General features: G+C 43.2%; 1 protein-coding gene across 1 annotated transcript in view; it reads left to right on the top strand.

Moving 5' to 3' along the window:
• The window catches only part of LOC134615540 (microsomal glutathione S-transferase 2-like), a 25,815-nt gene extending 17 nt beyond the window's left edge, over window positions 1-25,798 (top strand). The window contains exons 1-6 of the mRNA XM_063460078.1: window positions 1-4; window positions 107-176; window positions 10,274-10,373; window positions 10,898-10,968; window positions 11,945-12,026; window positions 25,545-25,798. The exon at window positions 1-4 is cut by the window's left edge and continues 17 nt beyond it. Coding sequence (XP_063316148.1) covers window positions 119-176; window positions 10,274-10,373; window positions 10,898-10,968; window positions 11,945-12,026; window positions 25,545-25,677 — 444 coding nt within the window. The 5' untranslated portion in view covers window positions 1-4; window positions 107-118 and the 3' untranslated portion in view covers window positions 25,678-25,798. The remainder of the gene's footprint in view (window positions 5-106; window positions 177-10,273; window positions 10,374-10,897; window positions 10,969-11,944; window positions 12,027-25,544) is intronic.
• The last annotated feature ends 1,467 nt before the right edge of the window (window positions 25,799-27,265 follow it).

The raw sequence follows: 27,265 nt of genomic DNA on the forward strand, positions 1-27,265 counted from the left end.
CCAGGTAAGATAAAAGCAGCTGTGTATGAGCAGGGTAGGTGTGTCTCTGAATGAGGATAGACTTTGTAATGTTAAGTTGTTTAACCACTTCCTCGTACATTCACAGGATCCTGATAACATGGGTGACCACAATGTGATTCTTGCAGTGGTTTCCTTACTATCTGCCTGCCAACAAGGTAAGAACATTAATGTAATCTTCACTATGATATAATAGGAGATGGCAATGCAATCTAAGAGTTTGTACTCACTTTTATTACATGGTAATTAGTTTGTTTTTACTAACAGATCTGGGGGGATTTTTGAAGAAAACTCATATTCTTTCACCTTTGGTTTGTGATAATGTGTTATTGTAATATGATGCAATATGAGACACACTCCCAATAGCAGGGTTACTCATTAACGAGTTATCTAGAATTCACAATGGAACTGAACATTTTTAGGCCAAAATAGTCATATTAGGAAAACACTCCAATTTGTTGTGATTTTTTTTACAGAGCAAAATTTGAACTAATCTAGTTGAGATGCGATTATAGCTTATTTTCTAAATTTTTTATTTTTAGTTTCGTTAGCAATTCACAAGCAGGGGCACAGCAAGGTCATGAGGTGCCAGGTCAAATCATTTATTTGCACAGAATTTCTAGTTTGGCTATTTTGGCCTTTTTTACATTCCCTTGTAAATTCACCACAATTCACTTTTCACTACGTAATACGCTAAAGTGAGAATTGTCAGGAATTAAAACTGACTTTAAAATTTAAGGCCAAACTGAAAATATTGTAGTTGGCTATTGCAGTGTTTGTGTGCGGGTAAATAGAGGCTGTAGTCCGTGAAGGGGCAAACAGTGACAGTAGTGAGTGTTCATGTGACAGGATAGAGTCTGTATAGTGTGTAGGAGATAGAGACCATACCTTGTGTGTTTGCAGTGGATAGGGGCTATATTGTGTGTGAGTGAGCAATAAAGGCTGTAGTGTGGTGAGATAGGTGCTGTAGTGGCTGGCATGCGTGTTTGTGGGGGGATAGGCACTGTAGGAGGTTGAGACTGTAGTGTAGGGCGTGATAAGGGCTTTAGTGTAGGGGTGATAGTGATAGGGGCTGTACTGTAGAGGGAGATAGAATCTGTATTGGGGGTAAAGGTGCTACAGTTTAGAGGGGGCTAGCGGCTCAGAAGGTAGTTAAGTGTTTAGTAGTTACTAGTTGAGTCGGGCCCCAGGTAAGACGTCAAATTGTTCTAAAATTGTTTTTTTTTTTTTTAGGGGAGGCACACCATGGCACCATAACTACTACAGTGTGCTGTAGTGGTTATGGAACTGGTAGTGTTCTTTTAAATAGCTGATTTTAAAAAAATTCTCCATATCAGCTTAGTAACAGTGTGGTTATTTGTGAGTGAATTTTACAATTTAGTTTTTAGTTTGCAACCACAAGCTGTTTAGTGAATAAACCTTATAGATTAATAAATCCCAATATGGCGTTTATTTACTAACCTTGAGATTTGTCCAGTGAAATTTCAAAATCCTCCAACTCTATTTTTTCTTGTTTATTTTGTACTAGGAATGGCAGTTGTTTTTAGGATTGATACAAACTGCTTGAATTGTTTTATGCCAACAACTGTCCCACCAACATTACTAACAAAATTAAATTAATTTGTTAGTTTCACGGGCCAAAATCTCTAGAATACAAATCATATCAACAGTGTATATCAAGCTGGTTGTATTAATTGTGTTTTAAATGTAAGGCTGCACTTACTAATTCAAGTTCCACCAGGTGGATGAAATCTTCATGGCACTTATAGGGTTAATGTTCTGCCCATGTTACTTAACACAGTTATAAAAGACAGTTATAAAATGAACAGCATTTTAAACAGTGCCATCTACCAACTGAAACAGGTATTGCAGCCAGTAAGAGGTTCTGTTGTATGGCATGACATAGGTTGATTGCTCTCTATGATCCTTCTAATACTGGCTTGAGGCTAGCATGATGTTTCTATATCAGAATCCAGGGAGAATAATGAATCCTCTGGAATACACAAAATAGTCACTAATCTGATAATTTAGCACACAAGACAAGGCATGTAACAGATACAATACATGACCAAAAGAATGTGGATACCTCTGACTGTTGAACCTCTGACGTCAAAATCATTGGGGTTAAGATTGTTTCTACTCCTCTGAGAAGACATTCCACTAGATGTTAGAACGCTGCTGCATAGTTTCAGCCACAAGAGAATTAATGGGCTCTTTTATTCAGCAGTTTGGCTTGACGTGCAGCTAACACGCCAGCTCATCCCAAACATGCGTAGTAGAATTTAGATCTATCTGGGCTCAATGCAGACCAATCTAGTGTTTCTACAATAATCTCAACAAATCATTTTGCATTGCCGTTGTATTGTGCATTGTGGTCATTATTATGGTGAAACAGGAAAATACTTTTTGAAACCATTATTACAAAGGTGCATTATTGTCTAGACTCTAGAGCAGAGGTAGGCAACCTTCGGCACTCCAGATGTTGTGGACTACATCCCCCATAATGCTGTTACACCCATAATGCTGTAAAAGAATCATGGGAGGTGTAGTCCACAATATCTCGAGTGCCGAACGTTGCCTAAGACTACTCTAGAGCATGGGTGTCCAACCTGCGGCCCGGGACCGCTAGCAGTGAGGCCCGGTTGCCTGGGCAGAGAAGGAGGCAGGGAGCCTGTTACATTCGGTGCTCCTACTTCACAGCTCCCTTGCTGCCTGGCAGTGAGCTGGCCGCCGGGATATGATGTCATCCCAGATCACTGCCATGCACAAAGGGCTGAGGCTCCAGCCCAGCAGCAACCACTGGCCACCAGGGAAAGAGGATCCATTCCAGCACTCCCAGAGTAGTAAATGTGTGTGCATGTGATTTTTGCGTATCTTTTTGTTAGTGATTGGCTGCGTGTGTGTGTGTGGGGGGGGGGGGGTCTGTGGATATGTCTGTGATTGTTTTTGTAAGTTTGTGATTATGTGTGGGTCTGTGATTGTGTGTATCTGCAATTATGTGTGTTTCTGTGATTATGTGTTTGTATGTATATGATTGTGTAAATAGGTCTGTGATTTTATGTGTGTATGTATCTGTGATTATGCGTGTATAGATTTATGACTGCGTGTATAGGTCTGTGATTGTGTGTGTGTGTGTGTGTATATTTGTGATTATCTGTGTTTCTGTGATTATGTGTTCGTATGTATATGATTTTGTGTATAGGTCTGTGATTGTGTGTGTGTGTATGTGTGTGTGTGTATATATATACCTGTGATTATGTGTGTTTCTGTGATTATGTGTTTGTATGAATATGATTGTGTGTATAGGTCTGTGATTGTATGTGTGTGTGTGTATCTGTGATTATGTGTGTATAGGTCTGTGATTTTGTGTGTATCTGTGGTTATGTGTGCACATGTATATACATGTGTATGTGTTTAGTAGATAGCTCCTAAAATATGCCAATCCCACATAAGGATGACAAATAAGGGAGTTATCTACTAAACAATAAAAATATCAAAATTAAGAAAAGGGGTTTTAAAGATATATTACTTATATACATTATCTATATCAGAGGTAGGCAACCATCAGCACTCCCGATGTTGTGAGCTACATCTCCCATAATGCTCTTACAGCCATAATGCTGGCAAAGCATCAAGGGGGATATAGTTCACAACATCTGGAGTGCAGAATGTTGCCTACCCTTGATCTATATTATATATTGGATGTGTGACCCAAGACAATTCCTCTGCGCTCAATGCGGCCCAGGGAAACCAAAAGGTTGGACACTTATGGTCTAGAGAATATTAGTTCCCAACCAAGACCTCAAAGCTCTCAATGGTGTGTGATTTGGTATTTGGTAACACTTTGAGCTGCTGTATGGTGTACTGTTGTTTCATGAAGGTAATACACTGTCAGACTAATAATCACCATCAGACTACTAATAATCTTCCATCCTCCATGCTTTACAGTTGGCACTAGGAGGGCAGGCAGCTAGTATTTTCCTAGCATCCATCACACTGCCTGTCATATTACCAGCTGGAAAAGCATGGTTAATATACAGTGCTTCCACATTTAAAGGCGGGGTGGAGGGGGGGGGGAATCTGGAACCCCGACATGTCGAAGGAAAAAGAGGGTGGACCGAGAGACCAGATAGGCTAGCCCCCAAGAAAACATGCCCCATTGTAACGCACCAAAGACGAGGAGCATACAGGTGACAAGCAACACTAGAAGAGGCAAGTGTCCGTAGAGTACCCAAGCACACCTGGCACTATGCCACGCAGGTTCTGACTGATGGAGAGGGTCGGCCTTCATGGGATCGTATCTGCATCACCGACGCGTCGAGGGCGGAGACATGCCCGGTCTGCCAGATACCCATCTAATGGGCGCAGCTGCCTCGCGCAGGCCGGTATAGCCCAAGATGCGTGACGGGATGAGACGGGCTGACCTTACGTTTCCTCACACACTGCCCCAAGTCAAGAAACAATATTTTTTAGGGCCACAGGCAGGCGGGCATAGACACGGCTAACCACATGCTGGCATATAGACCACAAAGCGTGGCAGAGCATGGGCACACTCAGCTAACACTAGCACTAGCCTCTCGAGACAGCAACATAGCAGATGAGACTAACTCCAAGAGTAGGGGACAATTAGACAGTGTAAGCTACATGAGACTACATTAATGCCAAGGAAAGTGCTTCTAACTTAGCTACTCACATAACAAAACACAGCAGCACTAAATACAACAAAGAGACGGTTAGAGGCAAAAAACCTCATAATGTTATTGTTTTGCTGAAGTTGTTTTAAATGAGACGTTACGGGGGGCGGAGCCTGACACCCAGGCAGACTAGACGTGCAAAGCGAGAGCTCCCGAGTCTGGAGCCAAGATTCAGGGTATAACGCCCGACCACCCGAGCACACCGACTGCTAACCGCAACAATCGAGTTTGGGAGACCGAACTGCACCCGGGGATACCCAATTCTTGGTTCTCCGGTGCAAGGCGGACCGCACTGCAACTTGTGGCCTGTGCGGGTGGGAGCCGAGGAGAGACGGCCGCTCTCCCGGTTCTCTGGCTGACAAGGAGACACCACAGAATCACCTCCCCCCCCAGACCGGCGGGGGTCATCCCGGTCCACTCAGAGACTACACCATATGCCCGCACTCACCACACTGCCGAGAAACGCTGCCCCACTCCAGACACCCAATAATGGCGGATGGCGGCTACTCGAGAACACGAGGTGAGGGCCCAATGCTGGGATGGTCGGATGACCACAACGCTGACACCATGGCGAGGCTCGACAAAATTTTCCAGCGCTTCTGGTGGAAGCTACAGCAGCGATTTACCAAGCCCGCGATCAAACCACAGCAGGAAGGCGGGAAAGCTCAACCTCGAGCAGTGAAAGGGCCGGTCAGAAGATGGACACTAAGCAAGAAACCGGTACACATCACGACGGGCCCAGCATCAGGGCCATCACAGGTCGCGGGCCCCAACACAAGCCGCCAAACCCTGACAAAGGTCCCCAAATCCTCGAAAAGACGACCCCCGGGGCACAGGCGGAGAGAAGCAAAGTGCCAAACAGTACCCACACGACGGACCTGCAGGACCTCTCGGCCTGACGCATTGGGGCCGAACCAGAGCCTTCACAGGTCACCGGTCTCCGACAGAGTGAAGCACAGTCTACTCCGGGCATGTATCTGGGTAAGCCAGTCCACCAAGCTCCACAACATGGACGCTCACCCCAAAGCTGCAGGCAAGGCCCCCAGACGGGGTATCGGCTAGGCACATATGGACTGGCATGCAGGACTCCTCACACTCTTTGCCCACATGCATGCCAGGTGAACTATACGAAGCACAAAACCTGGCCACGGGACTCTACACACCCACAGGCAGACATAGGGTAAAGTGTCTACAATGTACAGACTCTATGGCCACCCATTATAACCATGGGTCAGGACTCACTCTCACATAAAACTGAACGCTATCCTGTTTCTCATTAATTGTTATTTATCCTTGTGTTATAAATAAGCAGCCTCCCTAGTGAATGTGAGCACACCTCGTGATTTACATCTAATGTACCTATCTCTTATACTAGTATCCTATGCTATCTGATCGTGCACTCCAGGTTACTGAATCAATTATACTGCTTAATGTATATCAGCGTTCACAGTATTACCAACAAGCATGTATCACCTGTACCTATTACGCTCCAACTACCATATTAATGTACTGGTAGAACGCACAGATATCGATGGTTCACTTAATCCCACCTAGTCCTAGGAAACTTAGAGGTGTTATATAGTGTGTTAATCAATATTATATGCAGGTCACGCCGTTCACTTATCGCACTTGTAAAACTTAGAAGGTTAAAAAATGCAGAGACTTGCAACAAACGAGTACCAAAGCTTGACTATCTTTATAACTTAAAAATTGTGCCGAGATCAGACTGTCATGCAAATGTTCAAATATGTTAAAACTGTCCTTGCACACGCCGTTGTGGCAGTGTAAGATGCCTTGTTACTACTTGCACAACGAAAAATAAAGAATTAAAAAAAAAAAAATGAGACGTTACGCATACCCAATGTTTCACAGGCATGATATACTTGTTATACATTATATGTTGCCGTGTTACTGTTCGCCATAAAACCAAAAATAAAGATTGTCAAAAAAAAAAAATATACAGTGCTTCGAACTAAGTCCAATGTATTTAGCAGTGGTGGATGGTGACATGTTAAGAATTCGACTCCACACCCTCCCCCCACCTTCTGATTTTTTTTACTCATATGAAATATTAATATTGCTGTCAAAATTATAATTTAAGAAAACAACCTATTATTTTATTGTCTAAAGCGGTTCTGTCACTTTAAATTTACCATTCCTCAGTCGATACTTGTCTCCCTGTCTCTAAATCCATTCTTCTTTTCTGTTTTATTTTTCTTAAAATCACAAGTTAAAGTGGGGACTATTTAACTTGAGAAAGGGCGCAGCAGAAGGCATGTTCCATTTTCTTTGTCAAGAATATTTTTCCCAGAATGCTTACCTGCCTGTCGTGTCCCTTGGCTCACATCTTACGAGTCTCTGACAGTGTGCTGACAGCAGAGGGCAAGTGTGAGATCTGGCATGCACGGAGGAGGAAGGCAGGGACGCAACATCACTGCCAGGGTGAGGAAGATGACGGAAGCTGGGAAGATCATCCAACGCCAAAATAAAATAAAAGTTGAAAAGATGTGACCCTGTGTACAAAAAAAATTTGTCAGAGCCACTTTAACCCTGTGAGTGCCAAATGTAAGACCTACACATTGCAAAGTAATGTGAGTAGCACACCTCTGGCACTGAAAGAATTAAAAACATATCATTCTGTATTGCTCAGTATGCATGAAACTTCTTAGGTTATTGAGCTACACTACAGTCCTGATACAACAAATTATGACATTATTACAATATACCGCAAAGAAAATTTAGAAAAATTACTTGTGGATACAGTACAAGACAACTTTACCTGGACACACTGGTGGAACAACCGTGGTCACAGGGGTCGCAGCTGCGACTGGGCCCGTCACTTCAAGGGGCCCCGGGTGCCCGCGGACCACGCGGTAGAACTGCCGGGGCCGCACTTAACAGGCCCATCGGGTGGCCCATGCTGTTAGGGCCACCTGATGGAAATGAATTCCAGGGGGCCCGGTCAGTGCTACACTTTAAAAGTGTGACCGGGCCCCCTCTGATGATGTCAGACACTGGGAGGAAGTGACTGCCCCGGTCACTTCCTCCCAGCAACCACCGGGAGCCGTGTCTCTGTGTGTATGTGTGTGTCTGTGTCTGTGTGTGTGTGTGTGTGTTTGTATGTATGTTTGTATGTATGTGTCTATGTGTTTGTGTGTGTGTGTCTACATGTATGTGTGTCTGTATGTATGGGTCTCTGTGTGTATGTGTGTGTGTTTGTATGTATTTGTATGTGTATGTATATGTGTATGTATGTGTGTCTTCATGTCTCTGTGTGTGTGTCTGCATGTGTATCTGTTTGCATGTGGGTATATGTGGCTGGGTGGGGACATATGGGGAGGAGGGGTTCACATATGGGGGGGGGCAGGGCAATTTTTAGCACTGGGGTCCCGTGGTTTCTAGTTACACCTCTGCCTGGAAACCTGGGATAGTCTGGCAGCATGCTTCAACAGACACACACAGTGCAGGGCCTGAGGGACACATTTCCAGAAGGTACACCACGCCTGCATTACCATGTAGACTAATAAACTAATATAGACTAAAATAGACTAATAAGCCCTCAATGAATACTTTTCTAACAACCTACTTCGTACACCTCCCTTTACCCCTTGTGTCACTATACCCCACTCCTTATTCTGTATTTTACTTAAGACATTTGTCTGTTCATGACATGTCACTATTGGTATACTTTAGGAACCTTGTGCAGGCAGTAGCACTAAGCCTGGACTGATCCGTTCCCATGGCATGGGCGCACAGGACAAACTCGTCCATAACTTCATCAGGCATACAAGCCTCATCGACCTTTGGAGAGCACACCACCCCAGTACTGCAGACTTCACATACCACTCGGCCCCTCACAACACCTATTTGAGGATTGACTACTTCCTCACGAACAACCTCAGAATGCATAAAGTTCTAAAGACCATGGTCGGAACACTGTGATGTAAGTATCACCCTTGGCAATATAAGCGCCTCATCCCCATGGAGGCTGAATACTTCGCTCCTCAGGGACCCCACCATACTAACAAACCTGCACAAGGAAATAACCAATTACTTTCAAACCAACACGACCCCGGGAGTGGCGGCAACCACAGTCTGGGCGGCGCACAAGGCGGTGATCAGGGGTTTTCTAATTAAAACGGCGACTCACAAGAAACAACAGAAAACCAACTCGAATCGCTCTGTAAAGTAAAACAACAACACAAAATGAACCCTTTCCCGCGGACCCTCGCAGGACCTGCAAGTTCTATGACACTCCATCAAAGATACCCTCCTGGAAGACACTGCACGCTCATCGCAATGGTCCAAATGGACATTCTATGAAAAATCCAATAAAATGGATACTATGCTAGCATGAACCCTAAGACCCAAGCCGCCTCTTGCCTCGGCCCTCCAGGCTAACCCAGTTTCGTGCTGAACCTAACTCCCTTTTCCTCTTCTCTACCCTCTCTTCTTACCCTTACCCTTCTTCTATTCTCTTACACTCCACGGACGGATATTCACCTGACCGGTAAAATACTTGAGGAGTGGACATCACAAAGGTGACATATGACCCCCGCTGACAGCAGGTAAACACCTGAAGCTGGTGACATCCGGTGGTATACCACAGACGAGACTAGAGATACTCAGCCGCACCTGATGGCCTCCATTGAATAGGCCCCAAGCAGGCTCGTACCCACCACAATAAGCTACTCATGTTTTCCTTCATCATGAATAACTATATACTTCCATTGTGCCCACCGGGACCTCTGTTTCACTAATGCTGTCGACGATCTTACCACTATTGTCACATTACTGTTTTTCTTTGTTGAATATCACTGTACCTGGCACTGTCTACAACTCAAGCTAAAATAAAGAAAGAATGTAAAAAAAAAGAAGAAGAAAAAAGAAACCTTGCATTTCTAGACTCATACATCTTTGTACAAGCTGGCAGGAAGCAGCAGTACGTGTTGTTTTTTTGCAGAGACCGTATATACTTGTCTATAAGTCGAACTCATGTATAAGTTGAGTTTAGTTTTTTGACCAACAATTGTGAAATATGCTATGACTCGTGGATAAGTAAAGGGTACGACTTTCAAATGGAATAGTTCCCCTTCTGTTCGGTTACCAAACAGACTCTGTGTGGTCCCCCTTGTTAACACTTCGCAATCAACGACCATCCCTGGCTATAAACCGCAAACAAGCATTACCTGGGTGGCCGACATTTATAAATACAAACGCACGTGTTCGTCTCCCGTACGCAGGCAGCAGTACATGGATCTCTAAATCGGCTACGCAAGCCTGCAAACTCCGCTGAAACTTGGACCCCAGCCCATTCAACTTCCCAACCAGCTAGGAAAATGGCATTCGGGAGTCAACATTGCCCCGTATCTAATGTACAAAATTCTATCGAAACTAGCACTGACCCATGGATAAGTCGACTCTGCATTTTAAAATGAAGTTTAGGACTAACATTTCTTGACTTATACACGAGTATATACGATAAGTCACAGTGCTGTAAGTGCAAACTGTAGTTGAAGGTCTCTGTAATTAAATAATATGCTGTTTTCATTTTCTCACAGGATATTATGCCAGGCTTGTGGGGCGATCTAGAATGAAGTATAAAATCATGCCCCCATCAGTTACAGGGCCTCCAGAATTCGAGAGGACATTCCGTGCCCAGTAAGTAACAAGATTTGACATGTGCAACTCAGTAATGTCTATAAGGTCACACTCACATTAGGTCGAAATGATCTGCTCCATTTCTGTTTAACCTTTTCTAGATCAATATCAGGACTGTCATAATAATCAGACCCTGAAGGTTTAAAGAACTTCTATTTTGCATTACCACACTTTAATATATTTGCGTTTTTGTGTGTTAATATGCAGTGTTTGACTGTTTTTATGTGATACCTCCATAAATGACTTTGCTAAAGACCTTACTTCTTTTTTTACAGCACAGTCAGTATTTCTGTATCACTGTGTAACTTATTATGTTGTGTTTAAGACTGTTACTTTCACTTGATTGCTAGTTCATGTACTTACAACCATTTATGTAAATACCCCCTTAATCTTTGCATAATGCCCTTAATCAAGTAATTTCCCTTTCCATATATATTGGATAAGAATGTCTAGGTATCAGAGATTTCAAGCATGTTTTTCATAATCTCAAATGATTTCATCAGAGGTGTCATTTTCTCTTCTAGACAGAATTGTGTAGAATTCTATCCGATCTTCCTGGTTGTTCTATGGACTGCTGGCATATTTTCTTATGAAGGTAAACTAACATTTGTCAGGGGATTATGCAATCTGCGCTATGGTCACCACTTTGGGAGTTTTCATTGTTAAAAGAAATAGTTCTGCCCTTTACTGTATTTATTCTTATTGCAGTATATGTATGTTTGCAAGGGCATCACTGGGTTCCAAAAATATCTGAGATTTGAGTAATTAAACTCAAATAACCCATCCTAATAGGCCCACTATGGGCTCCTCCAAAACTCAGCATCACCACCAATGTAGCTCCTCAACCACCGCCTCCCTAGACAAGTGCTATATGCTCATCTTCTAACCATCCCACAGCTATCATCACCTTCCAACCACAATGTACCAACTCAACCCTTGCCTTCCTACACAAGTATTATGCTCATATCCTCACCATCCAATAGCTATCATCACCTTCCCACCACAGTGTCAGGAACTCCCCTCCACCCTATGAGTCCACTGGCTTCCTGTATTGGCTGCTAATCCAATATAAGAAGTAAAACATAATGTGAAAGCAAAAACAGTAGTGGCAAGCAAGCACTTCTTCCTGTAAAGTGGCTGTTTCATTTTCCATATCCCCATTTAACACTATGGTATTGTTCATGGAGGTACTAAAAAAACAGAGGTATGTAAAAAAATAAAAATAAAAAAAATGAATGTACATTCTCTGTAGAATGCTTTAAAAATTGTTATATCTACAGCATAGTGTGTCCTTTAAATTATACTGAAATCCACTGAAGAATACCAGCACTTTTGCAGAAAGCATGCACGAGACATTATAATAAATCTTTGTTGAATAACAGAAGGTGATGAGTAAAATAAGTCTTGAGCTTATCCCCTTTGAGCACATTGACATCAGGAAGTTGAAAATCTAAATGTTTTGTACTGATAGAATTTTGTTAACACCATAAAATTGTGCATAGGGACAGGCTGATTCAATAGTCATCAGAGATAAGTGAATAATATTTTTTTTTCTTGTATGTTTCATTCAGAGGTTGCAGCTGTTTTTGGATTAGTGTACATATTTGCTCGTCACCTGTACTTTAAAGGCTATGTTGATAATGCACAGGGCAGGTAAGAATGTATCCAGTCTAAACTAGAACCTATGAGAATTTTTTTTAATGTCTAGTAGGAACCAAGGCCCTAATTTGATATTGTTGGATAAGCATTTCAAGTGATTTAATATTTTTGGGCAAACTTTTTAAATTATAATTTTTTTCAAAATATTAAAATATCAAAAAATATATCATAAATAAAAAATAAATTAATATATGAATAAATATGAAAATGTTACAATATTAAAATATTTTTCATTGTAAAGCTTTTTTGCGGAAAAGGCAATTTTATTTTTCTTTGAACGCTCTAATAACATGGATACTTCACTTGCTCAATGCCTGCGCAGCAAATGCAGAGGCTATAGCATCTCTTAGGGACTCGGAAGGTAATTTAGTCACATCTCCTATGGGTGTCCATCTATCCTTCACAGGACTTGTTCCTTTGTGTACACTTGCATTTTGACTCAATATGCTCTTGCTTCTTTGATCCATCCACCACAGGTTGGGAACAAGCACATGAACATATTAAACATATTATTGATTTGGCTTGGTATGCTTGGTGTAAAAGGACGCCTTCTCTGCTCCTCTCGTTGGATACAAAGAAGGTGTTTGATTGCACCATCTAACATTTCCAGGCCATTTTATTACAGCTATTACGTCATTGTACCAGTCTCCTTGTGCACTGATCCTAATCTCAAGTTTGCCCTCTCTCCCTTCACTATATTTAATGATATTTGCTGGAGTTGCCATTTTCCCCTCTTATTTTTTATTTGATCTTTTATTGGAGCCCCTCTTCTCCCACATTAGACAGAATGAGGGCATCAGGGCCTTCTCAATGCTGCTATGGAATATAGGGTTTCAGCATATGTGGACAACCTCATTCTCTCTCTTGCTCATCCAGGAACCTCCCTGCCCACCTTATTCTCTGTCCTCTGCAACTTTTCTTCTACAGTGGGATAACTAATATTGATTGGTTGGTGGCTATTTCCATTCACATCCCACAGGACAATTGTGAGCACCTCTCAAATATCTGCCACCTTCGAGTAACCTACATGATTTCAAACTTTAGTATTAAAATAACTGCCTTTCCGCCAGTGTTATAACCTGCTAATTACCATTCAGTTTATGCTACTCTGAAGCGGGACTTAGAGTATAGAACAAATATGGCCGCATACATAGCGTTAAGTTGCCTCATCTGTTTTATCAATTTCAGGCTCTACCTATCCACCTGGTGGCATTGGTTGTCCATTCACTGCAAACTATGATATATGATTTTGTTTGGCAGGATCGTAGATGATTGCTTGCCAAATCTGTTCTCTATAGACCAAAACCTTTGTGAGTCTTGGGTTTGCCTCATCTTCACACTTACTATGTAGTGGGCCAACATGCTCAAATATAGGCCTGGCATTCTCTGATTGAGCATTGTCAATGAGTAGATATGAAGTCAGATCATGTTTCCCATGGCTTCCATCAGGTTTCATACTGCTCCCCAAAATGTCTCACCCCTTTTTGAGAACGCTTAGACATAATGTGTCAAGTGAAGACATTTTATTCCTATGTGGAATGGTATCATATTTTATTTGTTTTTATCTCTTATTTCCTTTATATATTTGTTTTAAATAAAGTGCTTTTATTTTAACTTATTCCAGTCCCTGCGATGTTATAATTTTAATTGGTGTGGCACAGTGGCATACTAAGGGGGGGGCGGTCCGCCCCGGGTGCCATCATGCAGGGGGCTGCCACCAGGGCTGGCCAGGCTTGCTATTCAGTGAGCTGTGTGGCTGCACCGGGTGCTCTAGCAGCAGGGCGCCGGGCAGCCGACACAGCTCACACGCAGGGGCTGGGAGCAAGCAAAAGACCTGGCTGCACGGAGATTTGGGGGCGGAGCCAGAACGGCCGTGGGGGCGGGGCTAAATGTGCAGCCTCTTGCTGCTCACACAGAGGGGAAGCAGGAAGGAGTCCCTGCTTCCCCAACTACAGCACAGGAGGGACTGGATCCACTCCTCCTCCAGCCCAAGCTTACTGTAAGAGAGAGAGTGTGTGCTGTGTGTAACTGTGATTGTGACTGTCTTTGACTGTGTGTAACTGTGATTGTGACTGTCTTTGACTGTGTGTGTGTGTAACTGTGATTGTGACTGTCTTTGACTGTGTGTGTGTGTAACTGTGATTGTGACTGTCTTTGACTGTGTGTGTGTAACTGTGATTGTGACTGTCTTTGACTGTGTGTGTGTGTAACTGTGATTGTGACTGTCTTTGACTGTGTGTGTGTGTGTGTGTAACTGTGATTGTGACTGTCTTTGTGACTGTGTGTGTGATTGAGGGTTTGAGTGACTGTCTGTGACTGTGTGTGTGACTGTCTGCCTGTGATTGTGTGTGTGTGTGTGTGTGTGTGTGACTGTCTGCCTCTGATTGTGTGTGTGTGGCTGCCTGTGTTTGTCTGCCTGTGATTGTCTGTGTGTCTGTGTGTGTGTGTGTGTGACTGTCTGCCTGTGTGTGTCTGGGTGTGTGTGACTGTCTGCCTGTGATTGTGGGTGTGTGTGTGTGTGTGTGAGTGACTGTCTGCCTGTGTGTGTCTGTGTGTGTGTGACTGTCTGCCTGTGATTGTGGGTGTGGGTGTGTGTGTGTGTGTGAGTGACTGTCTCTGACTGTGTGTGTGTGTGACTGTATGATTGTGTGTGCATGTGTGTGTGTGTGACTGTCTGTGATTGTGTTGTGTGTATGTGTGACTGTCTGCCTGTGACTCTGTGTGTGACTGTCTGTGACTGTGTGTATGTGTGACTGTCTGTGATTGTGTTGTGTGTATGTGTGACTGTCTGCCTGTGACTCTGTGTGTGACTGTCTGTGACTGTGTGTGTGACTGTCTGCCTGTGATTGTGGGTGTGTGTGTGTGAGTGACTGTCTGTGACTGTGTTGTGTGTATGTGTGACTGTCTGCCTGTGATTGTGTGTGTGACTGTCTGTGAATCTGTGTGTGTATGTGTGACTGTCTGCCTTTGTGATTGCCTGCGTGTTTGACTGTCTGCCTGTAACTGTGTGTGAGTGACTGTGTGTGGGACTGTGTGCATCTGACTGTGTCTGACAGTCTTCGCCCTGCAGTGAGCCGGCAGCCAGGATATGATGTCATCGCGGCCTCGGCATCATTACAGGGCGTGCGATGGACCTGTGCAGAAAGAGCACAGAGATCCCAGCAGCAACCACTGACCACCAGGGACTGAGGATCCACTCCAGCCATTCTAGAGCAAGGTAAGAAGACTGGGTGGACCTCGTAATTATTAAATGTGTGTATGTATGTGATGTTTGTGTGTATGCGATTGTGTGTCTGTGATTGTATGTGTGTGGGTCAGTGATTGTGTGTGTGTATATCTGTGATTATGTGTGTGTTAGTAGATAGCTCCCTTATTTCCTGTCCTTAAATATTGCAATCCCACAAAAGGATAACAAATAAGGGATTTATCTACTAAACAACTGAAAATAAGAGGGCGTTTTTTTAATCCTTTAGCTGTTTAATAGATAATTCCCTGAATTGGTGCCCGTATGTGAGATTTCCATATTTAAAGATACCAAATGAGGGTGCTGTTTAGCAGATAGCTCCTTATTTGGTGTCCTTAAATATGGCAATCCCACAAAGGATAGCAAATAGAGGAGTTATCTGCTAAACAAAGATTGAAATTGAGAGGTGTCAGCCAGCCCACAACAAGAAATCTGGGTGGCTAATGTGAATTATATGCAAATGTGTAGTCAGATGCCAGCTCTCACGATACCTTACCTGTCCTCCTCGGACCCACGCACCACAGCGTCCTCCTTCACTGAGCGGCACGGCACTTCTGACGCCGGCCGCTCACTCAGAGCGGAATTTCTAAGTTCGGCGCATGCGCGCCACGGCCGTCGGCTTCAAGCCGACAAGGTCCTGACGCGGCCACGCCCCCGGACCTTTTGGGGGCGTGGTTTTAAGGCTACACACACCACACTATAAAAGGGCTGCCCTGACAGCAGTAAGACGCCCTAGTGTGGTTCTTGCTGGTTCCCCTAGTGCTATTTCTGTGACATTTGTATTCTATCCTGGTATTTGACTTTTGGCTCCTCTATTTGACTATTCTACTCTCTGGTTCCCTGTACTTTGGCTTGCTTATCGTTATTCCCGTCTTCTGTTATCCCTTGACCTCTGGCTATCCCATTTGACTACTCTAACGTGAGTCCGGCCATTCTAAGGTCCGGTATACGTTCTATAGTTAGGTTACACTCTGCGAGAAGGGGTCACTGTCGTGACATTACACTAGGGCCATGGACCCTGCAGGTGTTAACCCTCTTGGACTTGGTACGGACAATAGGTTTGAGGAACTGGACCATCGTATGGACCAGATCGCCCTCGCCGTACAGACGTTAATTAACCGTACTGCTTATCTCCAGCCGGAGGAGCAGACTCTTAGTCAGAGACCCCAGGAGCATCACATGGAAGTGCTACCTACAGGCACTTCCAATCAGGCTACAGCACCTCTCAGGTATGGGGGTGATCCTAACGGATGCAGGGGGTTCTTGAACCAGATAAGCATCTATTTTGAACTCCATCCTAGAGCTTACCCTACCGATAGGGCTAAGATTGGGTATATTATCACCCTGTTAGTAGATAGAGCTTTAACCTGGGCTAATCCCTTGTGGGAGAATGACAACCCAATAGTCTTTAATTATACTAACTTTGTTGCAGCTTTCAGGAGAACTTTTGATACCCCAGGCAGAAAAACTAACGCTGCCAAATCCTTATTACGTCTAAGACAAGGTACCCGTTCTCTAGTAGACTATGCTTTGGAGTTCCGTACTTTAGTTGCAGAAGTCAGATGGAACGAGCAAGCATTTGTGGATGTGTTCCTAAATGGAGTGTCTGATAGAATCTTAGATGAAGTGGCCACAAGAGATTTACCAGACACTCTAGAGGAATTAATAACATATCTGGCTCATATTGATGAACGCCTTAGGTATAGGCAGAATACCAGAGAGAGACCTAGGAGAGTACCGGAACATCTTGCTCTGACCTATCCCTCGTCAGAGACCCCTCCAGAACCCATGCAATTAGGGGCTACAAGATTGTCTGAGACAGAGAGACAATACCGTAGGAGGGAAGGTTTATGTTTATATTGTGGCAGGAAGGGACATACACGAGTGAATTGTCCTAGCCGACCGGAAAACTCTCGCACCTAAGTCCGCAGGGGGGACAGGCCTTGGGTGTTATGTGTATGTCCTCCTTCAATGATAAAAAAGATCTCCGGCTTCTTCTACCTATTACTCTAGAATGGGAGGGAAAGAAAGTATCCACCCTTGCTTTAATTGATTCTGGGGCTGCCGAGAATTTTGTAGATCACTTATTCGGGCAGAAAAATACTCTCCCATTCCAAAAAAGATCTGCACCCTTGGCCGTTGAGGCCATAGATGGTAGACCATTATCAATACCTCTTATTACCCAGGAAACCATTCCCCTGGTATTATCTACAGGTCTTCTTCATAGGGAGGTTATCACCTTGCAACAGATAACATCTCCTATCTTTCCTGTAATCCTTGGGTTTCCTTGGTTAGCCCAGCATAATCCATTGATTGATTGGGAAAAGAGGGAGATTATTAAATGGGGAGAATCTTGTCACAGTAAATGCATTACTCCGATTAAACCAGTGGGGTTAATCAATATACCTACTATGGAACCATTGACCACTCAAATACCCAACCAATATATTGATCTTAAAGATGTTTTTGAACCTAAAGAGGCAGAAAAATTACCTCCTCATCGTCCCTACGATTGTTCTATTGAATTGTTACCCGGCACTATGCCTCCACGAGGTACAGTTTATCCCCTGTCGATAGCCGAGAATAAAGTATTAGAGGAGTACATTGCCGAGAACTTAAAGAAGGGGTTTATCACTAAATCTTCATACGTAATGCTTATCCTATCCCCTTAGTGACTGAGCTATTTGACAGGTTGAAAGGAGCTACTGTCTTTTCTAAACTGGATTTGCGGGGAGCATATAATTTAATCAGAATAAAAGAAGGGCATGAATGGAAGACTGCTTTTAATACTCGTTATGGTCATTATGAGTATCGAGTTATGCCTTTCGGGTTATGCAACGCCCCAGCAGTCTTCCAGGACTTCATTAACGATGTGTTACGAGACTTTTTACAAATGTTTGTAATAGTATACTTGGATGATATCCTGATTTACTCTAAAAACATGAACGAACACTATGAACATGTCAGATTGGTTCTTTCAAAGTTATTAGAGAATGGACTCTATTGTAAACTGGAGAAATGTTTGTTCCACAAGGAAGAAGTGCATTTCCTGGGATATATCATTTCTAGTACGGGTTTCAAAATGGAGCCGAAAAAGTTAGAGGCCATTCAGCAATGGCCCTTACCAGTTGGACTTAAAGCAATCCAACGCTTCTTGGGGTTTGCCAATTACTATAGGAAATTCATTAAAGGATTTTCTTCAATAACAGCCCCTATTACTGCTATGACTAAGAAGGGAAGGAATCACAGGGAATGGTGCATAGAAGCTAAGAGAGCTTTTGATTCATTAAAAGAAGCCTTTTCCTCAGCACCAGTGTTACGACATCCTGATCCTTCTCGTCCTTTTATACTGGAGGTAGATGCATCCGAGTCAGGGATAGGAGCAATACTATCTCAAAGACCTTCGGATGATCAACCATTGCATCCATGTGGGTTTTTCTCTAAGAAATTAACAGAAACTGAGAAAAGATACGATATAGGGGAGAGAGAGTTGTTGGCAATTATTTCTGCCCTCAAAGAATGGCGATACTTGCTTGAAGGGTCACCCATCCCTGTTACCATTTTTACAGATCATAAAAACCTCTCTTACTTCAGTGAAGCCAAGAAAATGTCTGACAGACAAGTACGTTGGTCTTTATATCTCAATCGTTTCAATTACATTGTTACATATAGGCCAGGGTCAAAAAATATTAAGGCTGATGCCCTATCCCGTCAATATGAACCTTTTACATCCTCCAATGAAGTTATGTCCTCTTTAATCCCTAAGAATCGTATTGTCGCCACTGTCTATGCTAGAGTCTCATCGGGATTAATAGAGGAAATCTCTACATTCCAAGATCGCACTACCTTGACTGTTCCACAAGGAAAACTATATGTGCCATTAGCCTATCGGGATAGAGTACTATCCCTCATGCATGACTCCAAAATGGCAGGGCATCAAGGGATACATAAAACCACATCATTGCTGGCGGAACGGTTCTGGTGGCCTTCCTATAAGAAGGATGTTTGTGAGTTTGTCCTTGCTTGTGGTATTTGTTCCGCTACCAAATCTCCTAAGGGTCGTCCTATAGGACTCCTCATGCCCTTGCCTATTCCGGAGACTCCATGGTCGAGTATTGCCATGGATTTTGTAGTAGACCTACCCCCCTCTAAGAACTACACTGTCATATTAACGATAATTGACAGATTCTCCAAGATGTCTCATTTGGTCCCTCTTTATAAATTACCTACATCATCTGAACTGGCTTCTATATTTATAAGAGAGGTGGTCCGTTTACATGGGGTACCCCATGATATTGTCTCTGATAGGGGACCTCAATTTATTTCTCGTTTCTGGAAAGCGTTTTGTGGACAGTTGGGAATCAAACTTAACCTTTCCTCTTCTTATCATCCCCAATCTAATGGTGTTACGGAAAGGATGAACCAATGCCTGGAACAATACATCCGTTGTTTCACTTCGGTTCATCAAGATAACTGGGCGGACTTGTTATCATGGGCAGAATTTGCTCACAACCATCATGTCCATGAATCCACTTTACACAGCCCCTTTTTTTTTTTTTTTAATTCTTTATTTTTGTGTGCATGAATGAACAGAGCAACTCACAATGCCACAGTAGCATATGCAAGCCTGGCAATATTACAGCGTTTTTACAAGTGTGGCATTTACGTATTGGCACATTTTTAAGTATAGAGATAAACCAACAGTGTATCTGCAAGTTATAAACAGGCTTGGGTTGCCACAATAGTAAGTACTAGCTAGAGAGACAATACAGATTTGCATGGCAACAGCTAACAGCCCGAATTTTAGTAGTGTCAGAGTAAGTCAAAATTGTGAATCAAGCATTATGAGGGTGTCGGAAGCGTAAAATCAGGAATATCTAAACAGCTTACATGGACTGACTGTAAAAGTGGTCTGGACAGGAGAGGGTAGCCCAAGTACGTCAGGAGTATCGTAGGGAACCTGTCAGTGGGAAGTTAAGGGAACACAGGGAGTGTATCTCGCTATGGTAGCTGATATTTCCATTGATAATATCACCACATATCACCCTGGTGACTGAGTGAAGCCCTCTGGAGCTAAGTGTAACCCGTGACAGATGGGATAATTCAGGAGGCAGTGGGCATGCTAATCTCAAAGGCAGCTGAGAACGAATGCATGCCCGCTGTACACAATACCCGCTCAGCCTATCCCAGTGATCGGCAAGCTGACAGCGCACACTGATAGTTCATAGAGGCCAAGTGTCCTGTTCACCGGTACGTGCCGCCTGGAGTGAGGATCTGTCACGCAGCTGGGGAGAGTCGGGCACAAGGTTGCAATTCCATGCTTGCGTATGGTTCCTTTCTGGCCCCCGGCCCGTGAGGGATCTTGCGCTGGTTCTCTGGTGTTGGGACGCCGGCTCCTACCGGTTCTGGCAGCGGATTGCACTATGGTGGGTTGCTTAGGTGAGGCTGGCTGTGTTTCGCGCCGGGTGATTGTCGTTTTCGGGCGCCGCCATTTGCTTTTCCCTGCCGGCATGAGAGGGAGTCTTCTCCTGCGCCATTTTATTTTGGCTCGCTTGGACTTTCTAGGTGAGTAGAATGGATGGAAGGGTCCTTTGCTGCCGCCGCGTGGGTGCTGTGAAGACCGGGCACCATATCTTGCTGCAGTGTTCTGTCTCATATGCAGTTCTAGCTTGTGCCAGAATGTTTGAAAGATGGCGTCCAAGTGTGCCGCATAGTCAGAGCGGTCTGCTTGGTCTCGTGTTGCGGAGACAGGCGTGTCCGCCATCTTGGGTGTCGCCGCTTGTGTTCTGCACGAGGGTGTCACAGCTACCTCTGCCTTGTCCAGGGCTGCGGTCGTCCAGCTCGGCAGGGACCGGGATATCCCCCACCGGTCCGGGGGGGGGGGGGAGGCAATACAAGAGTGCTCCCTCTTCTGCCAGAGAACCGGGAGAGCGGCCGCCTCTCCTCGGCTCCCACCCGTGTAGGCCGCAGTCTGCGATGTGGTCGATTCAGCCACGGAGGGTCTCATAACGGGTATCCCCCGATGCAGCATCACCCCCTGGTTAGGGTTATCGCTGTCCACAGCCGGTACGCTTGGGTGGTCGGGCGTTGACACCCAAATCTTGGCCTCAGGCTCAGGAGCTCTTAGCAGGCACGTCTGCTTTGCTCGGCAGGCAAGCTCCGCCCCCCACACAGCCCCTTTTTTATCAATTATGGGTTTAACCCTACGACTTTACCAAGTTCCGTTCATTCTACAGGAGTGCCAAGTGTGGATGACACCGTTAGGAATATGAGGGAAACTTGGTTAGGGGTTAAACAAATCTTGACTCAAAAGGCTAGTGTGTACAAAGCTAATGCGGACAGGCATCGGAAACCTGCTCCCACGTTCGTGATCGGGGATAAAGTGTGGTTAAGTACCCGTAACATTAAACTTAAGGTCCCATCTATGAAATTTGCTCCCAGATTCATTGGTCCATTTCAGGTCCTCAAACGTGTCAACCCTGTTTGTTACAGTCTTCGTTTACCCTCTAATATGAAAATACCGAATTCGTTTCATGTCTCACTTCTCAAACCATTAATATGTAATCGGTTTACTCGTAATACCCCTCCTCCTCTTCCTGAAGTTGTGGAGGGACAAAACGAATATGAAGTGAGGTCTATTTTGGGTTCTCGTTTTTCTAGGGGTAAACTTCAATACCTTTTAGACTGGAAGGGTTATGGTCCTGAGGATCGTTCGTGGGTGGACGCTTCTGATGTGCACGCCCCTCGCCTGGTTCGTTTGTTTGAAAGGAGGCGTTCTAACCGCCCTGGGGGCGGTCCTTGTGGGGGGGGTACTGTCACGATACCTTACCTGTCCTCCTCGGACCCACGCACCACAGCGTCCTCCTTCACTGAGCGGCACGGCACTTCTGACGCCGGCCGCTCACTCAGAGCGGAATTTCTAAGTTCGGCGCATGCGCGCCACGGCCGTCGGCTTCAAGCCGACAAGGTCCTGACGCGGCCACGCCCCCGGACCTTTTGGGGGCGTGGTTTTAAGGCTACACACACCACACTATAAAAGGGCTGCCCTGACAGCAGTAAGACGCCCTAGTGTGGTTCTTGCTGGTTCCCCTAGTGCTATTTCTGTGACATTTGTATTCTATCCTGGTATTTGACTTTTGGCTCCTCTATTTGACTATTCTACTCTCTGGTTCCCTGTACTTTGGCTTGCTTATCGTTATTCCCGTCTTCTGTTATCCCTTGACCTCTGGCTATCCCATTTGACTACTCTAACGTGAGTCCGGCCATTCTAAGGTCCGGTATACGTTCTATAGTTAGGTTACACTCTGCGAGAAGGGGTCACTGTCGTGACACCAGCATGCAGAACACAGCATGCTGGCATCAGACAGCCAATGACAGCATATTACCCCATCCCCTAGTGAGAAGTTTTACTGATCCCCCTCCTGTTTTGACTGTGGTATCTTATGTGCCCCCCCACATATATTGTTCCTAGAGTCGCCACGATGTCTGCATGTGTATCTGTGTGTGACTGTGTTTGTGTGTATATGCATCTGCATGTGTGTATGTCCGTGTATGTGTATATGTGCAGACATCTAAAAATCTCTCCAACACTACACACAAATACACTCCTGCATTTCAACGTTAACACTACATACAAACCCCACCATTATATATAACCATACCACTGCATTCAAATACCACACAACACACAAATGCATGCTTGCATTTAAACGCCAACACTACATACAAACACACCGCTACATTCACACACATATACTCCATACAAAAACATGCATACATTTAAACACACAAACACTGCTTAGTGCTAAATACATAAAAAAAATGTTTTGGTTGTTTTTATATTTAAAGTTGAAGGTGAGGGGGGTTGCCAAAAATAGGACCCGCCCCGGGTGCCAAATGCTCTAGGTACGCCCCTGGTGTGGCTTCTTGCACATCCTGTATATCCTCAGGTGGAGATCATTTCACCTAAAGCTCCATAATACTAGAGCAGGTCATTGCTTTAGTCCTTGTAAGTAGGATACCTCTTATATACCTTTTACTTGTAGTTTGCATATTGCACTATTGGATCCTCTTTTTTTTCTGCTTCCTTCCAACATATTGCCAATACTTACCTGATGCTGAGACTACTGACCCTTACCAGCTAAAGCTCACAACTGCAGACAGGGATTTTACTGTTCATGTTTATTATATCATAGCTCTTATAGCACTAGCAAGTCTCTTGGAACTTTATATTTACATCTATTGTATTAAACTGTATTGCGTTATCATTTGTTCATTTTAAGATACAAGATTTCTCCATTACTTTTGTGTATCTTTTTATCTATATAAGTTTGATCCAAGTGCAGTTCAGTATTCTGATTATGTGTGTGTTTGAATATTTTGTGGAACCCTGCCTATGTGGGCTACTGATGATCAAGACAAGCCATTGGCTGACCCATGAATGATATCAGATGCTACAGGATACTGCTATATCAACCTCTTTCTGGATTTTATCTGTTGGTTTTATTTCCTAGTGAAGTCAGTCTGTTTGCACCACCAATGGCTGTGACTGTTGCTTTAGGATGTCTTCTACTTTAGTTTTATTGATCAGTTTATTGTACCATATGTATTGAAGCAAAACCAGGGAATATGAGAACTAAGAGAATGAGCTAAAACTCAGAATATTCAATATATTGCTCTTTGTCTAATCCCCCCTGAAGTCTAGAAAATGTTTTTGCTCACTTGTGCCATAACAGAGAGAACCTATACCATTTACAAATCACACTGATCCTACCCATAATGGAAATCCATATCCAAAAGACTGACAAGTACCCTCTGCATGAGAGCTACAGCAATCCCTGGTGATTGTTTTGGCCTTCTTTAAGGGTTAAAGGACCACTACAGGCACCCAGACCACTTCAGCTCAATGAAGTGGTCTGGGTGCCAGGTCCATCTAGGGTTAACCCTGCCTGCTGTAAACATAGCAGTTTCAGAGACCCAAAGACCCTATAGTGCCAGGAAAACAAGTTTGTTTTCCTCGCACTATAGTGGTCCTTTAATGGGTTAATATATCTGCTTTGGATGTCTGTGCATAAACTGTTGGTCATAGGTCTGCAATCTGACAGGCCCATTTAGCCTTCATCCTGCATCCAAGGATAATACATTACTAAATCGCATGAAAACAGAAAGATCGGTAGCTAAACATTAAGATTAAACTTTCACTTTACAATTGTCACATATACAATACTATATAGGTTTCAAGTACATCCCAAGAATGTTCTTAAAGACTTAATACTACACCCTCCTTATTTGCTACATCCTCTGCAGAAATGATCTTGTGTAACTGGTGGTCAAACTCTCTTTTGCGGTGGATCAACATTGTTAGTTTGGTGTTTAAAAGTTTTAAGAAAGACTCATGGCCATCTAGTTCAAACTTTCACACGTGTCTTTTGGCAAAGGGGGAGGGATTGTTCCTTCTTTCAACATTCCAATTAAATTTCAGAGAAGATTGAATTTATGTAGTATTTTGGGAGGTTTCTGAAGGTTGTGAAACACTATAAACATTTTTCGCCACTATAGGTTCTTCACAGCTATGACGAAACAACCTTTTCTTGTGCATTATTATATATTGCTTATATTATTGTAATACTTTGACTAACACCATGAGTGACAGAAATGTTTAAGCCCTTTTAAGTAACAGAAATTGCGTTAAAATCATATCATCCCCTTTACATCCACTTTGTATTGTGCTCTCTTACCATAAAAAAGTGTCTTATCTATGTAGAAGGTCTCTAACTGCTTTCATTCTGTCTTTCCAGGAGAAACATACACTATTTTACCAGAATCGCTAAATATTGTATGCGTTCTTCTTCTCTATTCTCATCCATCAACTGTCCATTGCTCTACTTTAGTTATGGACCATGCTTCTTAAATCTGTGTGTTGTCAGCAATTTCCAGCTAATTTAACTGAAACTATATCTTACAAATATATTTTAGCGCTTCACCGATACACTCCTCTCTTTTATATATCTTACAAATGTTAAAGTGAAGTCTACAGACAGGGTTCTCTACTCTTTATACGCTATCATGCCTAATTATGTCTCCCTCTGTCTCTGAACACCTATAATCAATTAACAAAATTGTGTAAAGTGCTAGGTAAAAACTGTTCAATAAATTAATATTAGCAATTGAGATCCAAATGATGAAGGTTTTTCCACTACTATATCTACCAGATACATATCTGATATAAATATGGCCTTTTCAACTTATGTATATTTCTAACTTTGCAGGCTTCCTGGATTTTATCTGTGCTTGGCTTCATTGTTCCTGTTGCTTCTGCTTGCTACAGTCGGGAGTATAAACGCTCTTTTAAAGAAGTATTTGGACATGAACTTTATGAAGAAAATAGATAATGTGTTTTAAAGTCCATCTATGATGAAGAACAAGGTGTCAAAAGTGGTCTTTGACTGTGATTTGGGGATTATGTCAGAAATCAGAATTTTTGGGGGAGGAGTTTTTTGAATGTTTGGTGAAAATTATTAAATCTGTCAGAATTTTTCATGCATGCCTTTTTTTTGATTTCTTTATTTTTCACTTGACAGAGCTTAGGTGAACACAGTTGCATCACGGCTTTCGCCGACATGAATAAACACAGTTGCATCACGGCTTTCGCCGACATGAATAAACACAGTTGCATCACGGCTTTCGCCGACATGAATAAACACAGTTGCATCACGGCTTTCGCCGACATGAATAAACACAGTTGCATCACGGCTTACGCAGAAGCCCATGTAATCACGGTTCTGGCCAACATGTGCTTTCCTGAATATAAACAAAAAGCTGTGTAGCCGTAGGTCCTTTTGTCTCTGTGTCAAGAGTTATTTTTTTTATTTTTTTTTATTTTTTTATATAAACAGTAACTGAATAATATCATACATAGCTTGTAAGTGTTTTACCATTAATATGTATAATAAACAGTGAAAAAATCAATAATTGTGTCACATGCATGCCTTTTTTTGTTTGCAGCCTAATCACCATTTTAAATAGGCGCCATCTTTCACTAACACAACCCATTTGTGAATATTTCTGAAATTTTTTTCCAACAGAAAACTAGCAGATTTTTTCCATCACTATATATTTGTCAGTCTTCTGAAATGGAATTTACTATGAAGAAAACTGTCACTTTTTAGATCACTTTAATATGTAAAATCACAATAATGGTGGAATTTAAACAATACTTGCAGTGAGCTGGTAGTAGGGCTAGGAAAGCTATATATTAAAGATTTATGGAAAATATAACGTTCTATGTCATAGTCATAAAAACACCCAGCTGGGGTAATGTGCAAATACTAACATGAGGAATGTATTTGTAAAAGCTGGGATTTGTAATTACATTAAACAAGAGACAGCTGCAAGTGTTAATGTGAAATAAGCAGATGAGATATACAACCAGGTCTCCAGGAGGTTAAATAGGTTCCACAGAAACCTATTGCAGTTCTGGACCTCCCTTGGAAGTTGGGTTCTATTTTGGTTATTTGCATTGTGGAGGGGTTGCTGGGAGGTCCACTGAGATCCTGTATGCAGTGGCATTTGTGTTGGACAAGTATCAGTCAATGGAAAAGTATGAATATAACAGAAATACTAATTTGCAGCAAGCAAGGCATGTGTTTAGTAAAAGGAAGTATCCAGAAAAGAGGTCATTAGAACATGAGGTAGGAAGAAATCAAGACAACGGGTCTATAAAGTGAGATCATAGGCATATGGGCAAAAGTCAAGGCCAGACTGGGAATTCAAAGCAGCCCTGGAAGCAGCGGTCGCATCAGCCCCCAGCACCTGCCTCAGGAGTAGATTATGAAATGGTGGAGCTGTATGACTTCAAGGAAAATTAAATGGTTGGAAGAATCAATGAGTTGTGCCCACTAGCAGCTGCCATACTGTTGGCATTGTCTGAGCCATTTTGAAATGCAATAATTTTGTCTCATGAGATAAGGCCAGAGCCTTGGGTGATTTG

The sequence above is a fragment of the Pelobates fuscus genome, chromosome 6 (genome assembly GCF_036172605.1).
Source record: "Pelobates fuscus isolate aPelFus1 chromosome 6, aPelFus1.pri, whole genome shotgun sequence".
NCBI classification, from domain to species: domain Eukaryota; kingdom Metazoa; phylum Chordata; class Amphibia; order Anura; family Pelobatidae; genus Pelobates; species Pelobates fuscus.